The sequence below is a fragment of the Arvicanthis niloticus genome, chromosome 4 (genome assembly GCF_011762505.2).
Source record: "Arvicanthis niloticus isolate mArvNil1 chromosome 4, mArvNil1.pat.X, whole genome shotgun sequence".
In the NCBI taxonomy this organism is placed as follows: domain Eukaryota; kingdom Metazoa; phylum Chordata; class Mammalia; order Rodentia; family Muridae; genus Arvicanthis; species Arvicanthis niloticus.
In genome coordinates this window covers 82,109,841-82,124,407 of record NC_047661.1, presented here as the reverse complement: position 1 = coordinate 82,124,407, position 14,567 = coordinate 82,109,841, and the positions used below count along the sequence as shown (strand labels likewise).

General features: G+C 41.7%; 1 protein-coding gene across 1 annotated transcript; it reads right to left on the bottom strand.

Moving 5' to 3' along the window:
- Window positions 1–5,006: 5,006 nt before the first annotated feature.
- Nras (NRAS proto-oncogene, GTPase) lies at window positions 5,007–14,519 on the bottom strand. Its single transcript, XM_034500196.2, has 7 exons — window positions 14,387–14,519; window positions 13,787–13,914; window positions 12,437–12,615; window positions 10,045–10,204; window positions 9,331–9,454; window positions 8,525–8,566; window positions 5,007–8,446 (listed from the first exon to the last, which is right to left on the bottom strand). Exons 2-5 carry the CDS (start codon window positions 13,895–13,897, stop codon window positions 9,335–9,337), a joined length of 570 nt encoding a protein of 189 aa, XP_034356087.1. The 5' UTR covers window positions 13,898–13,914; window positions 14,387–14,519; the 3' UTR covers window positions 5,007–8,446; window positions 8,525–8,566; window positions 9,331–9,334.
- Window positions 14,520–14,567: the final 48 nt, after the last annotated feature.

Here is a 14,567-nt window from a genome sequence, read left to right as displayed (position 1 = left end):
CATCAAGTCCTCAGCGTATACTCTTACCCATATATGCTCTCTCTCTCTCACACACACACCCACACTCACACACCCACACAATCTGTCACATACAACTCTTTTACACACACACACACAGAACACACTTACACACTTTTACTAGTTGTGTGGCCTCATTGTTTGAAAGCTGTGACTAGCCTAGGCAGTAGCATATAGCAAACAAGAAAGATAAAGCTCCTACTTAAATTCTGACAGACAATATCCAATAAAACACTTTTAAAAATTAGGCAAGATGGAGAATGCCTGTGCTCAGGAAGTAGAAGCAGGAAGATCATGAATTCGTGGTCACCTTCAGTTATATAGCAAGTTAAGACTATCCTGGGGTCCATGAAACCCTGGCTCGATACCAAACAAAATTTCTAAAATAATATCAGGTTATAATGAATGCTATGAAGAAAACAAATCATGCTGCTTTCCAATGGTGAAAGACGATTTGGGCTAAGTCGGTAATGTAGGTCAGGAAGCTCTCTCCTTGTGCTTAATGAAAAATGGGGGCTAGAGTTGGCTCTGAGGTTCAGAGCACTTATTGCTCTTGCAAAATTCCTGGGTTTCTAGCACCCTGATGACGGCTCACACTGTCTGTAACTCCATCCTTAGGGAGCTGTATGTTCTCTTCTGGCCTCTGAGGCTAGTCACACACACGTAGAGCACATGCACACATGGGTGCAACAAAAATCTTGAAATTATCTTTTATTTACATATTTGTGCTATATGGAAATCAGAGTACAACTTTCAGGAGTCAGTTCTCTCCTTCTACAATGTGAGTTACAGGGATGAAACTCTGGTTGGCAGGCTTCCAACCTTACCTGCTGAGCCATGCCACCACTGGCTCCCAGAATTGTTATTAGTATGGAGTTTAGATACTGTGCACATTTCCATGACTGCATTCATGAATGCCATAATGCAGTCTCAGAGGATGAGCTGCTCCTCTCCAAAACAACTGGGGCTGGAGAGATGGCTCAGCAGTTAAGAATGCTTGCAGAGGACTGAATTTGGTTCCCAGCGACCACATCAGATAACTCACAACTCACTGCAACTCTAACCCCAGATCTGACTCCGTGCCTCCATAGTTCTTGGGTACACACTCAACGGGAATGTGTATCTCTCTGTCTCTCAAACCCAGTGCATCAATGGCTACTGTACAAGTGTTCCACCATTGAACTGTAGCCCCAGCATCTTTTGCTTTCTTTTTTCTTTCTCAATCTCTCTGTGTCTCTGTCTCTCCCTCCCTGTCTCTCTGTCTCTTTCCTTTTTTTTTTTTTTCCAGACAGGGTTTCTATTTGTAGCCCTGACTGTCCTGGAGCTCATTCTGTAAATCAGGGTGGCCTTGAACCCAGAGATCTGCCTGCTTCTGCTTCCTGAGTGCTAGGATTAAAGGTGTGAACCTCTACTGCCTGGTGATTTTGATTTTTCCTGAGACAAGTTCTCATGATGAAGTCCAGTATATCCTAACTCTCCATCCCCCTTCCTCAGCCTTCAGAGCTATATGCAGTCATATCTAGTTCCATCTGTTTTTCAGAACAGAATGACAGTAACAACAGCTTGCTCTCCATATCTGTGGATTCTGCTCCTGTACACTGAAAACAGCTTTTTAATACACTGTGTTTGGAGGTCAGGCTTGTTGGTATATTCTTGTCAATTCTTGTCATCCAGTGTCACAAGTTTAAGGCTAACCTAGGCTATAATGTGAATGCTAGACCAACCAGGGCTATGAAATGAGATCCTTCCAGAGAGAGAGAGAGAGAGAGAGAGAGAGAGAGAGAGAGAGAGAGAGAGAGAGAGAGAGAGAGAGACAGAAACAGAGAAAAGGAAGGGAGAAAGAGAGACAGACAGACAGACAGACAGGGAGAGACAGAAAGACAGAGAGGAGGGAGAAAGAGACAGAGAGAGAGAGAGACAGAGAAAGGGAGGGAAGGAGGGAGGGAGGGAGAGAGAGAGAGAGAGAGAGAGAGAGAGAGACAGACAGACAGACAGACAGACAAAACTAGTGTGTTCCAGTGGCTTGAGCCTGTAATCCAAACTACTCAAGAACTGAGAAAGGACAGTCATAAACTCAAGATCTGCCTGGGCTTTAGAACTAGTTCCAGGGACTTCTGGTAACTTAGTGAGATTCTCAGATAAGATTAGACACACAGTGATGTACTGGGGGCAGTGCCTGGAACAGATAAAAAGGAAGGGAGCCCGAGTAGATGGGAGGACCTTCAGATGGAAGGGCTGAGTGGGTCGGAAAAGCTCAACAACGTTCCAATCAGGCCAGTGAGTAATTCCCCAGAAAAGATTTACTGTTGGAAGAGGCCGCAGACTTGCCCCACCCCCACCCCCCACCCCCCACGGCACCCACTCTGTTTAGCACTGATTGTGGGGTACAGATAAAGAACATAGTTTCAGGGATGCAGATAAAAAGATGAAGCAGCTAGCAGCTATCATCTATCTTCCTCCAGACCGGCTTAGGAACAGGCAGGGGAGATGGCTCAGTACTTGTTGCTCTTCCAGGGGACCAGAGTTAGGTTTCCAGCACTCACACGGAGTGGCTCACAACACCTGTAATAACAACTCTCAGGGATCCTTATTACCTTTTTCTGGCTTCTCTGGGCACGGACATACAAGTGGTATTCACTCACACATACTCACTAAGGGGCTGAAGAGATGGCTCAGTGTTTAAAAGCACTAGCTGCTCTTCCAGAAGACCCCGGCGCTATTCCAGCAGGGCCTAAGTCCTGTTCTCAGAGAGGAACACAAGTTACTAATATCAGTTCGCATGCCACGCTAGGGTTTCATTTTTGAACTTTAAACTTAAATGTCAACCTTCTCAAATTTTACAGACAAAATAAGCATAAATTTACAAGATCTTTTGACTTATCAAAGATGTCTTTAAATTCTATCTCCTATGGATTTTAAAAATCCATCCAGATCAGGTATGCTTGGTCTCAGCTGTGAATATATATAGACACACATACATACATATACGTGTATATATAATTTTTTATAAAAAATACCAAACTTATTATATATATACCCCAAAATGCTTAAAATTATGTGTAAGGCTTTTCTGACTTACCACACCAACTGGACTTACTTGGTGTTTGTCACTGTTGTGGAATATATGCAAGGAAGGGCATCTGAAACCTGAATTGACTCCATTTGTTTCTGTGATTAGAAATGCTTAAAATAATGTGCAAGGCTTTTCTAACTTAAATATCATAGTCTATACATCTCAAGCTCCTACAGAAAATGCTAATACCCCCAATTTTGTCACATCCGTAACAGCCATTCTGGAAGAACCCTTTTCCTAAACAGGGCAAGACCCCAAACTCCTATCTGTAAAAGTTCTAAGACACCTGCCCAGGTAGGCATTATAGCTGCCTCAGTCTTTGGAAGCTGCTGGTATCACTTTGACCCCCAAAAGTTCCTACACAAAATGTTGACAACTGAAATTTGTACTTGTTAAAGCAAACTCTCGATCCCACCATCTGTGCTGAGAGGTAACCAGTTTCCATCCCCAAATGGATTAAAATGATGGTGCCTGGAACAGTCCATGTGATAGAACAGTGTCCAAGCAAGGGCAAAGGCCACCTTCAGCTCAGTTTGACACTAAAAAGTGCACTTGTTGATATATTTTGGTATATTCTTCAACTCGGCTTTCATCTGGTGGACATGTTACTTACTGCCTGGTTACTTTAAAAGCATTACAAAGTCTTCTTAGGCAGTTTTGCAAAATGATCACTCAGGGCGTCTTGGCTCCTTTTCATGAATTTATGGGTATCAAGTAACTCACGCAACCACATTGGGGTTTTGATGACCTTGAGTATTGCTTGTCATGAGAGCTGAACCCTAGCAACCCAGTTTTTTCAGGTAGGTGTCTTTTCAGTCTAAAATATCCGTATCCCAAGTGGTTCTACTTAGTATTTTGTCACTTCAATTTGGTTTTCTCCTCTTGCCTTTACTTCTCCAGTGCTAGGATTGTAAATGTATGCCACCTCACCTAGCCCAACAGTCTTATTCGTAAGTGAGGACATGACAAATAATTCTAAATAATCCCTCAAAGCAAGCCTTGACTTATATATTGGTCTCCATTTATCCATGAAGGGTACATTCTGAGTCTCTGCATGGATGCATACAATTGCAAGGAACACACAAACTTTAATGTTTGTGCATTGTTTCTTCCTGGACAGATGTATGACAAAATTCAATCTATAAAGGGGGCACAGTAAGAGCTTAACAGCTCCCACAATGAACACAGTAACATGACTACACTGCTCTCTCATGTTGAGCCTCTAGGTAAACTGTGCTACTGATAGAGTTGATGAGCCAAGGGACCCCAGAGCAGGTAATGAACAGTGTGGCTGTGTGGTTGGTACAAGGGAAGACTCATGCTCTGGCAGGGTGACACAGGACCCTGCCAAACTTCATCATGTTACTCAGAAAGCAATGCTTCCTTCAACACAACTGGCCCTGAGTAACAAAAACTACAGGAGAGCCTCAGAGAGGCAGAGGAGACTACTTACTACATTGAGAACAAATGAGAAGCTTGAGTCTCCCCAGCACCGTCCAAACAGAACATCAGTATCTGAACCATCATTTCCTATATTGGACCTTGGTGGGTTTGGTGGTTTGAATAGGAATGGCCCCCATAGAGTCATGTGTTTGGATGCTTGGCCCATAGATGTGTGGTCCTGTTGGAGGAAGTATATCACTGTGGGGACAGGCTTTGAAGTCTCCAATGCTCAAGCCAGGTCTAGTTCGGCACATAGTCTTCTGCTGGCCTCAGATCAAGATGTAGAACTCTCAGCTCCGTCTCTAGCACCATGTCTGCCTGCAAGCTGTCATGCTTCCCACCGTGATCATAACTAACTGAACCTCTGAAACTCTAAGCCAGCCCCAATTAAATGTTTTCCTTCTAACAGTTGTTGCCATCATGGTGTCTCTTCACAGCATTAGAAACCTTAAGACAGTGGGGGAAAATACAGTTAAGCAAAGAACTTCCAGTTTTTTATTTTTTAAAAAATTATTTAACAAGGAAAACAGTCAATCAAGTCTTTAAAAATTAGAATGAATTAATTTACAATAAAACAGTCAACTTAAAATATCAGCCCCTTCATGAGGGCCACAGAGGCCAATAGTTTTTTAACCAGCAGGATTACACAGTTGACATTCTGACCTATATTTGACAGCATGGAAATACAAACGCCAACAACTTCCATCCACCTTCCCTTCTCTCCAGAGTTTAAACACTTGCTTAGAGCAATACTCAGAGTTTTAAAAACCAGTTGTACTTTTAAAAATATCTACAACTAATCTCATGAGAACACTCTTAAATCACAAATACCTTAAAATAATTTTGTGGCACATCAGACAGCTTAAAGAAATAGCAAAATAAAAACTAATGTTCAAGAATTCTCATCTCTCTTTTTTAAATAGAAACCACCCAGGCAAAATGTTTTCCACTATTAACTCTGCTTCTCACAATTAGCAGAGGTAATTCTACCAGGTGGAACGCACTTCTGCTCCTTGGTCATAGCTGCCAGCTTGAGAGTTTGACTAAATACGAAGGAAGATAAAACTAAGCTCACACATTCTCTAATGGAGAAAACAAACATTTATCTTTAGAGAGTTTTTGTCTATCTTCATGTTCAAGTCATGACAAAGTTCACAGCAGTTTAAAGGCTGATTCTACAGGTGGCCGGCTAAAACAAACCTACCTCCACTGTACACACGGCGCTCCTCTGGAACTAGTAAATGAAGGACTGAGTTACCAACTCACACACTCTAAGTCCTGGAACAAACAGCATTTAACAGGTTTACACAAATTCAGTATCAGAGCTCTTAGAACACTTCATTTTCATACTCTCCAATGTGTGAATAAAGCTTCAACTAACTGCCTTAAAGAAACATGTTAATTTGTGACAGCAGACCAGGCATTTAAATTCAGGAAGAGAGGCTTTATGACTTTGAAGTAAACCAGATCTTCACTAATTACTCTCTCTAAAAATACTTTGATACCACACCAACTGGACTTACTTGGCTTTTGTCACAGTTGTGCCAAAACCCACACCATGTGGGATATATTTGAGGAGGGGCATCTGAAGACTGAATTGTTTCTGTGATTAGAACATACTAGAGACCAACTACAGACGTGTACACACACACATACACCACACACCACACACACGAGATATGGTCAAAAGGGCCAAGGGAAGTAACTTTCTCCTTAACTGGAGTTTAATGAACATTTTAGGGACCCACCAGCAAGTCATACAGACACATTACAACAGAACAAGCCCGAGTGTCGGCTTCGGCAGCTTCAGGAAGATGACTGAGCCACGTTGTAAAAGGTTTAGGAATGCAAGCCCCATGTGACTGACCCAGCATCAGCACTGAGCAGCACAGCTCATTTCTTCCCTCTTCTCATTAGTTTCAAGGTGACGGGGAATTTGCTTACCAATGGGAATTCACTAGAAACTAGACCAGTCAGGTGTGTGTGGTGGGATGTGCCTGTAGTCCCAGCACGTGGGGGATTGATCCAGAAGAGTATTGTGGGTTTGAGGCCAGTCAGGACTACATAGCAAGATCCTGTTATAAACAAAGGAATCCCAAGGATCTCAGATTTTTAGGTATTACAAGATCAGAAGAGAAAACGACCATTTTGGAACTAGGTTTGCTTTTTTCAATCAAGGTATCCGACTTATGTTTTCATTAGAATTACTGAGCTGAGTTATAAAGCTTAAGTATCACATGACAAACAAAACCCACCAATGAATTATCAGGGCATTACCACAAATACCAAGCCTCTACATGACAACAATTAATGGCATTTTACATCCTTTTCTCAAGTAGCAAACGATACCTATTTATTTGCACAAACACATCAGCTTTTGTTAGTTGGCAGCCTAATTTATAGACATGTTTTAAATACTTTTAAAAAGCTATATAGATTAAAGAACATTAATCTAATGGGAGGAGAGATGGACGTATGAACTCTGGCTTCGGTTTCCATATGGCTAAAAATAAGGGTCTGAAAAATGTAAAGATATCTAGGCTTACCCCACAGCTCACCAGGTATTTCTAGTCCTGGTACAGAACCACACTAAGTTTTATCCTTATAGCGCTAACAGCAGGCATCAGGCAAAAGTCTATAAACAGGAATAATAGGCAGGGAGCAAACATGGATGAACTGTTTTCTCTGTGATGCTAACTGGCTTGTTCAAGTTTTGAAACCATGACCTGGTCCATTAGCACCATGGTTTATTCAACTGAGATAATTATTCAAGCCCCTATAGGATGCTATAGGCTGAGAGAAGAGAGATGCTGAGAAGGGAACTGAGGGCCATTCTCTCTCCATATATATATACACCATGAAGAAACTATGCAGCAAAGATATAACCTGCCTGCTAATAACTTTATTTAAGGTTTGAAGAATCATTAATCACAGCTATAAAGTAATAACATGCCAATTTTTACAGTATCTGACTAACTATAAATGGAGGGCTTCTTGGTATGAACCAATTTATTACAATGGAAGCTCATTGATTATTAGATTATCAGTTTAAGCTAGAAGAAATGACAAATATTTATAGGTGGTAACCTACCCCCCCCCCCAAAAAAAAAAAGATTAGCTAGAATTAAATGAAATTACTCATAATTGTTTCGGTTCCATCTTTCTCCTGGGAGAACTCCAAACAGGGGAACTATCTTCATGTATATATACAAAGCATCTGCCATTGGGTAGTTATACCTTTCCCTCAAAGGTACATGGATCATAGTCACTTTCCTATACAATGGTTCTTGAAACATCTATTCCAATTACAAACTGTAACAGAAGCCTACAGAGCACTTTTAGGAAAAAGGCACTTTGTTGTGAATGTTGGATTTAATTGCATGCAGTTGAGAGTATTCATGTTTGCATTTATGAATACAGAGCAGATGCCAGTTTATAGAATATAGCTAATCACACTACAAATCAATCAATCAGCAAATTATTTATATTCTTGGGAAGAGAGTAATTTATGACATTTTCCCCCAAACTAAGAAGGGCAAGTTCAACAGCTGGGGGCACAGGGGAAATCACCAGCAGTTGTTACCTTAGAGCTTAAGAAACTGTTGTCAACAGAATTGCATGTCTATAGTTTGGTTCTCTGCATCAATGTAAACTGCTTTTCAGAGGACAAAGCCAGCTGGTAGGTGTGTTTGTTTCTAGGGAAAACCCAGGGCAGAGAACTACTGGGGAGACACAGATCCATTTCTCTGGTCGGACAGCCGAATGAGGAGGTAGTTATTCTGAAGAGGTCTCAGGTTAGATGGCTGTGCTCAGTAAATGAGTCGGGGAAGCAGGAAGCAGGAGCTTCTCTGAGATGCAGAGAGCAGCAGGAACGTCTCCTCCAGGGATGTCAGAGCCAGGGCATCAGTGCAGCTGAAACAGAGACAAAAGGTAAGAGAAACAAGGGCTAAGAAACTCAGTGTCAATCAAGACATTTCAAACTTGTCCTACCTTGAAAGTGGCTCTTTTCTGATGACAGAACTTTCAAATGATCTAGAACAAAAGAACACAGTGTCATTTAATTTCTATACTGCCAATCCTTAATATGGTGTCTTCAATATGTGTCCACTCCACAATCATGGCACAGACATGTCTCAAATTCCTATACTAAAAATAGGAAGCTGTCTGTAGAGTAAATGTTGAAAGAATTAATTAGATCTTAGCACTCCCGGAAAGGGTGCCATGAGGGAAATTATTTTATTTTTTTTTTAAGATTTATTTATTTTATGTATGTGAGTACACTGTCACTCTCTTCAAACACAGCAGAAAAGGGCGCTGGATCTCATTACAGATGGTTGTGAGCCACCATGTGGAATTGAACTCAGGACCTCTGGAAGAGCAGTCAGTGCTCTCAACCACTGAGCCATCTCTCCAGCCCCAAATTATTTTATCTTTAATATTTGCTTGTGTGTGTGTGTGAGTGTTTGTGTGTGTATGTATGTGTATGTGTGTGTGTGACATGTAGGTGACTGTGGAGGTCATAAGAGGAACAAGAGGAACAGTGGATCCCTTGGAGCTGGAGTCATAGTTGGCTATGAGACACCTAACAGATGCTGGCATATAAATCACATCCTCCAGAAGAGCAGTAAGTATTCCTAGCTGCTGAGCTATGTCTCTAGCTCCCAGGAAAGTGATTATCTAGTTGAAAATACATGAAAACTTTCATTTAAGTTGCAAAAGTCAGTAGTGCTCATACTATTCTGAAGTGCCTAATGCTAAGTAGGAGCCACAGTTCCGATGCAAGAGCACACACTCACCTCCCTACATCAGCACACAGGGCAGCCCCAGACAACCTTGAGTGCCGTCATCACTGCTGCTGAGCTTCTTCATTCGGTACTGGCGTATCTCCCTCACGAGTGTGTAAAAGGCATCTTCCACACCCTAGTTAAAGAAAAAGGGTAAAGGAAAAATCAAAACAAACAAACAACAGACACAGCCCAAGTTGTAATCTCTCATTTCCAACTCTCTGTGTGGATTTAGTACTAATAGCTGATAAATTGGGGTGACTTAGGAAGAAGACACTAAATCCAGCATTCCTGTCAATCATACTGACAGGCTAATAAATGGCATGTGTTTTAAAAAACAAACAACACAAAGATAGTCCAGCAAAGAGAAAAAAGCAAGGTGGGTGCACAGTACAGAACAACCAACCATAAGGATTCCCTTCAGTAAAATTAATTCGCCAATAGTGGCAAGTGCTGATGGAAAAAAGGATTCATGCTTACAAGTATGTTTAATCTTGGAAGAGTTGAGCCTGTTAAGACAGAGACAGAAATCCCACAGTACAGTAGTGTTCTTTTTTGGGGGGTGGGAAAAGAGAAAAAAAGATTAACAACAAACACAGACCAACCATACAGAAACCACTCTCCAAAATCCATTATAAAGAACAGAGACTACATCTCTATCACACTTATCAGTCAACCATATCTGATTTAAACAAACACTCACACTTGCTCAAGTCCCTAGCATACCTGTCGGGTCTTGGCTGAGGTTTCAATGAATGGAATTCCGTAGCTCTTGGCCAGCTCGTGGGCTTGCTTTGTATCGACTGTCCTTGTTGGCAAGTCACACTTGTTCCCTACCAGCACCATGGGCACGTCATCAGAGTCTTTCACACGCTTAATCTGCTCCCTAGAACAAAGAACAGGTAGTTGATCATAAGCAAAGCAAGCTTTCTGGAGGAGTAAACTGGTAGAGCGAGAGGAAGTGGTAAATTTACAAAGTCCTTTTAGCTACAATTACTCACCTTACACACTCTGAACACTCCTAAAACTATAGACCTGTAAGTCAAGACTATCAGTTTAGACTTGGTGTAGAAGCCATACATGTGTGGCAGTGTATACCAGTTAACTGCCTAGAAACAGCTGTCTCTAATATACTGACTCACACATATCCTTGTTAGGCTCCTAGATTTCCCAAGGAGCTTGGCTCTGGATTTAATTGGAAACTACAAATGGCACTTTAGGTTAAGTTTAAAAGTACAGAAGTAGAGCTTATGGATTCTAAATGACTTAACATTTTTTAACTTATATCTTATTTGTGTGTGTGCATGTGTCATGATATGCATGTGGAGATCAGAGGAAAGCACTGGGGGGGAGTTGGTTTTCTCCTTCTACTATATGGGTCTTGGTGAATCAAACTCAGGTTGTTAGGCTTGACAGTAAGCACCTTTACCCACTGCACCGTCTTTCTGGCCCCTAGATAACTTTTTAAAGCCCCCTTTGCAACAACAATATTTAATGGAAGATAATTCACTTACTTTCTAAGATGGGTGATGCTCTAACACTTTACCCAAACAACATTACGGCTGGAAGCTCATGATATGTAACCTTAAGAAAGTCTAGAACTGCTCTCAATAAATGTTTGTGTACGCAGGGATGCGCACAGATAGGTCCGGAACGATCAAAAATGGCTTTTTAATAAAAACAAACAATAGGGTCTCTCTATGTAGCAGTGGCTGTCCTTGAACTCACAGAGATCTGCCTCTTGAGTGCTGGGATTAAAGGTGCATGCCACCACCCATGGCAAAGATAGTTTTCTTTTCAATTCACACACAATAAATATAGCACCCAGTACATCTAAAAGTTATTGCCTCAGGTTCTTGTGACAAAGAACTTTTTGAAATAATAAAAAGTGGTACCTGGTAGTCCTTAGCCTGCTACTGAGTACTTTGTTGCTTCTGTGGCCAAGGAACTAATTTTTCATTTTATGTAAATGTCAGATAACCACATCTGGCCATGGCTATAATATTACAGAGTACTATTTTAGACTCTACCCTTGGGTTTCAGTCACTTACCTCAACTGCATCCTACTAGCTAGCTACAGAACTACTTTGGTACAATATGAGAATTCTTTGCCCTCCCCCACCAAAAAACCCCAAAAACCAAACAACAAAACCCAACAAAATCACAAAACACAGGACCTTACTATATATAGCTCAATATCTAGACAAAGGTAGCCTTGACCTCTCAATCTTCCTTCCGCTTCCCAAGTAACAACATGCCCAGTGGTGGTTGCTTATGTTAAACACCCAGAACATTCTGATGTTGGGTTGCTACTGTTCCTTACTTTATTAAGCCTTCTACGAGGACCAGACTCAGTTTTGTTTGTTTGTTTTTTTGTTTTTAAGAGACAGGGTTTCTCTGTGTAGCCCTGGCTGTCCTGGAACTCACTCTGTAGACCAGGCTGGCCTAGAACTCAGAAATCCGCCTGCCTCTGCATCCCAAGTGCTGGGATTAAAGGTGTGCACCACCACCGCCTGGCTTGTTTATTTATTTGAGAGAAACCCTGTCTTTAAAGCCAAATCAAACCAAAAAAAGAAAAGTATCAAGACTCTGAAAATCCAACAAATCACCTCTGAACTCTATTACTCCGTAAAGTATATTAGCTGGGTATGTTGGCACATACCTATAAAGTTAGCACTTGGAGGCTCAGGCAGGAGGATTGTAAATCCAAGGTCAGCCTGGGATACATAGCAATATCCGGTCTCAAAAATGTAAAATGAGTAAGAATGTCATACTAAAATCCTTAGGGGCCACATAGCTTTGAAACTTTCCAGTTCTCTGAGAAAAGCCACTTTCATGTTCTTTGGCTTCGCTATCATCCTGACTGTTACTCTGTAGCATGCTTCATTTCTACGAGTAGTACAATAGCAGAATACCACACACTCAGTGAAAATCAGATTCTCTCTTCTTTCTGTCCTCTGACTCCCATGGCACACATGTGCTGCTGCACTTGTCCTGGCCTTCACAAATAAACAGTGTAACCAAAATGTTAAAAAGTTGTATGTTTCCTAAGACCATATACTTTAGCATAGCTTTAGAGCACATACAAAGTTTTTGTTTCAGAAAATAATCCAAATACCTGTAGAGGTTAATATCTGCAAAGGATTTGCTATTATTGATGGCAAATACACAGAGGAACCCTTCGCCTGTCCTCATGTACTGGTCTCTCATGGCACTGTACTCCTCTTGTCCAGCTGTGTCCAGTATGTCCAGCAGACAGGTCTCACCGTCAATCACCACTTGTTTTCGGTAAGAATCCTGGGAATATGAGAGGGTAAGGAGGTGGTGGTGGTGGGGACAAGGACAGGCTCAATCTTTCTTTAAAACCAGAGAAATGTAATTACCCAGGACAAATAAGTCTACCTATGTGACTTACCCTTAATCTGCTTATCGGTAGCACAAACAGCAAATACACACACACATACATAATCACACCCATGCACATAGGAATGACATAAAGGCAGGTGGATTAATATTTGTGAGTTCAAGGCCAGCCTGATCAGAGCAAGTCTCAGGCCAGCCAGGGTAGCACAGTGAGACCCTGTTTCAAAACCAAAACCAAAATCAAAACCAAAAACCAGCCCGAACTATGAGGTTAAAACAGAATACAAAAAAAATAAAAAAAAATAAATAAATAAATAAAAAACAAAAAAACCCCCAGAAACATCTGATACGGATTTATAGCCATAATCTTACTTTTATTATATAATATTCCACATTTAGAAGACCTCATCTATGGTACTGGAAATGTGCTTATATTTTGTTCCATGAATATATTAAAATGTAACCTGTGTAGACATTTGAATTTGTCTAACATTCCTGTGAGGTAGAACAGGTTTGCACATGAAAAAATATTTATTTGGTATTTTGTAAACAGGACCTCAATATTTAGTTCAGGCAAGCCTTGAAATTGGAACCTCTAACCTCAGCTTCTTGGATGCTTACAAACTGGGCTTATACATACCTTAACCATTAATCCCAGGAAGGTGATGGAAACTTAACATAATACAGAAATATGAGACTTGTGAGGATTTAGGTGATTTTCCCCAATATTCCATAACTAAATTGCAGAGAAGGAATTCCTAGACACAATGACTCAAAATCTTGTTTCGACCCTAACTCAATCTGGACTAGATCAAGAATGAAAACTGTAGGCTATCCAGAGCTCCGAGTTCTCTATCCCCACTGTATGATTACCTACAATCTTTTTCCTCATGACCTACGTTTCTAAAGAGCTGTGGCATAAAGACACGAAATGAAAACTGTTTACTTTTAAAAGGAAATCTTTAGTAAGCACGAACTTGCTTCTACAACTCTTTAAAACTTACTGTTTTTAGAATACCTTCTTGCTTTCTCTTCTCTTTACTTTCAAAGAGGTAAGAGAAGGCCTAAAGAGAGGATAAGGACCAGGCAGTGGATTGGGCCTCACCTCTATGGTGGGATCATATTCATCCACAAAGTGGTTCTGGATTAGCTGGATTGTCAAAGCACTTTTCCCAACACCACCTGCTCCAACCACCACCAGTTTGTACTCAGTCATTTCACACCAGCAAAAACCTGTAGGAAAGCAATTACGATTAAACTGGCAATCTAAACCTACAGTACTTCAAGGGCTTCTGTAAGTTTATTAAACTCCTATGTTTCTAAGGCACCCGGTTCGATACACGTGGCCTTCCACTAAGTTCTCAAAGTGACTCAGAAACATGAACATTACTTGCAGGTTGAGTATGGGCCAGATTCTTGCATTAAAGACCCGCGTCTATTTTTCAATCGACTCGACACCGCCCTCAATTTACGGGAAAGAAACCCCCCCCCCATTTCTGCAAACCCAAGCTCTGTGGTCCGCCTGGCACAACCACTTCCCGAAACTCCCCTTTCCGGCTCCGAAAATCACCCCACGGATGGCCAAAGCCAGCTTGAGTCCCCCACCCAGGCCTTTGTTTCCAGCTTGCCGAGTCTTAAGAGTCTCCCCGCCCAGCCGGACGTTCACTCGCTGAGAAGGCGGACGACAGGCAAGTAGGAGCCTTACCTCAAATTCCGCAGACCCCACCTCGGGAGGCTTTTGGACTTCAACCTGAGCTGCTGGAGACCCCGAAACCGCCATGAACAGCCCCCACCCGGGAGCGGCACTTCCGGCCCCGCCCGTTACGTAATCACTAGGCGCCCAGGGCGCCCAAGTCCCCGCCCCAGCCACGTGGGCTGATGACTTA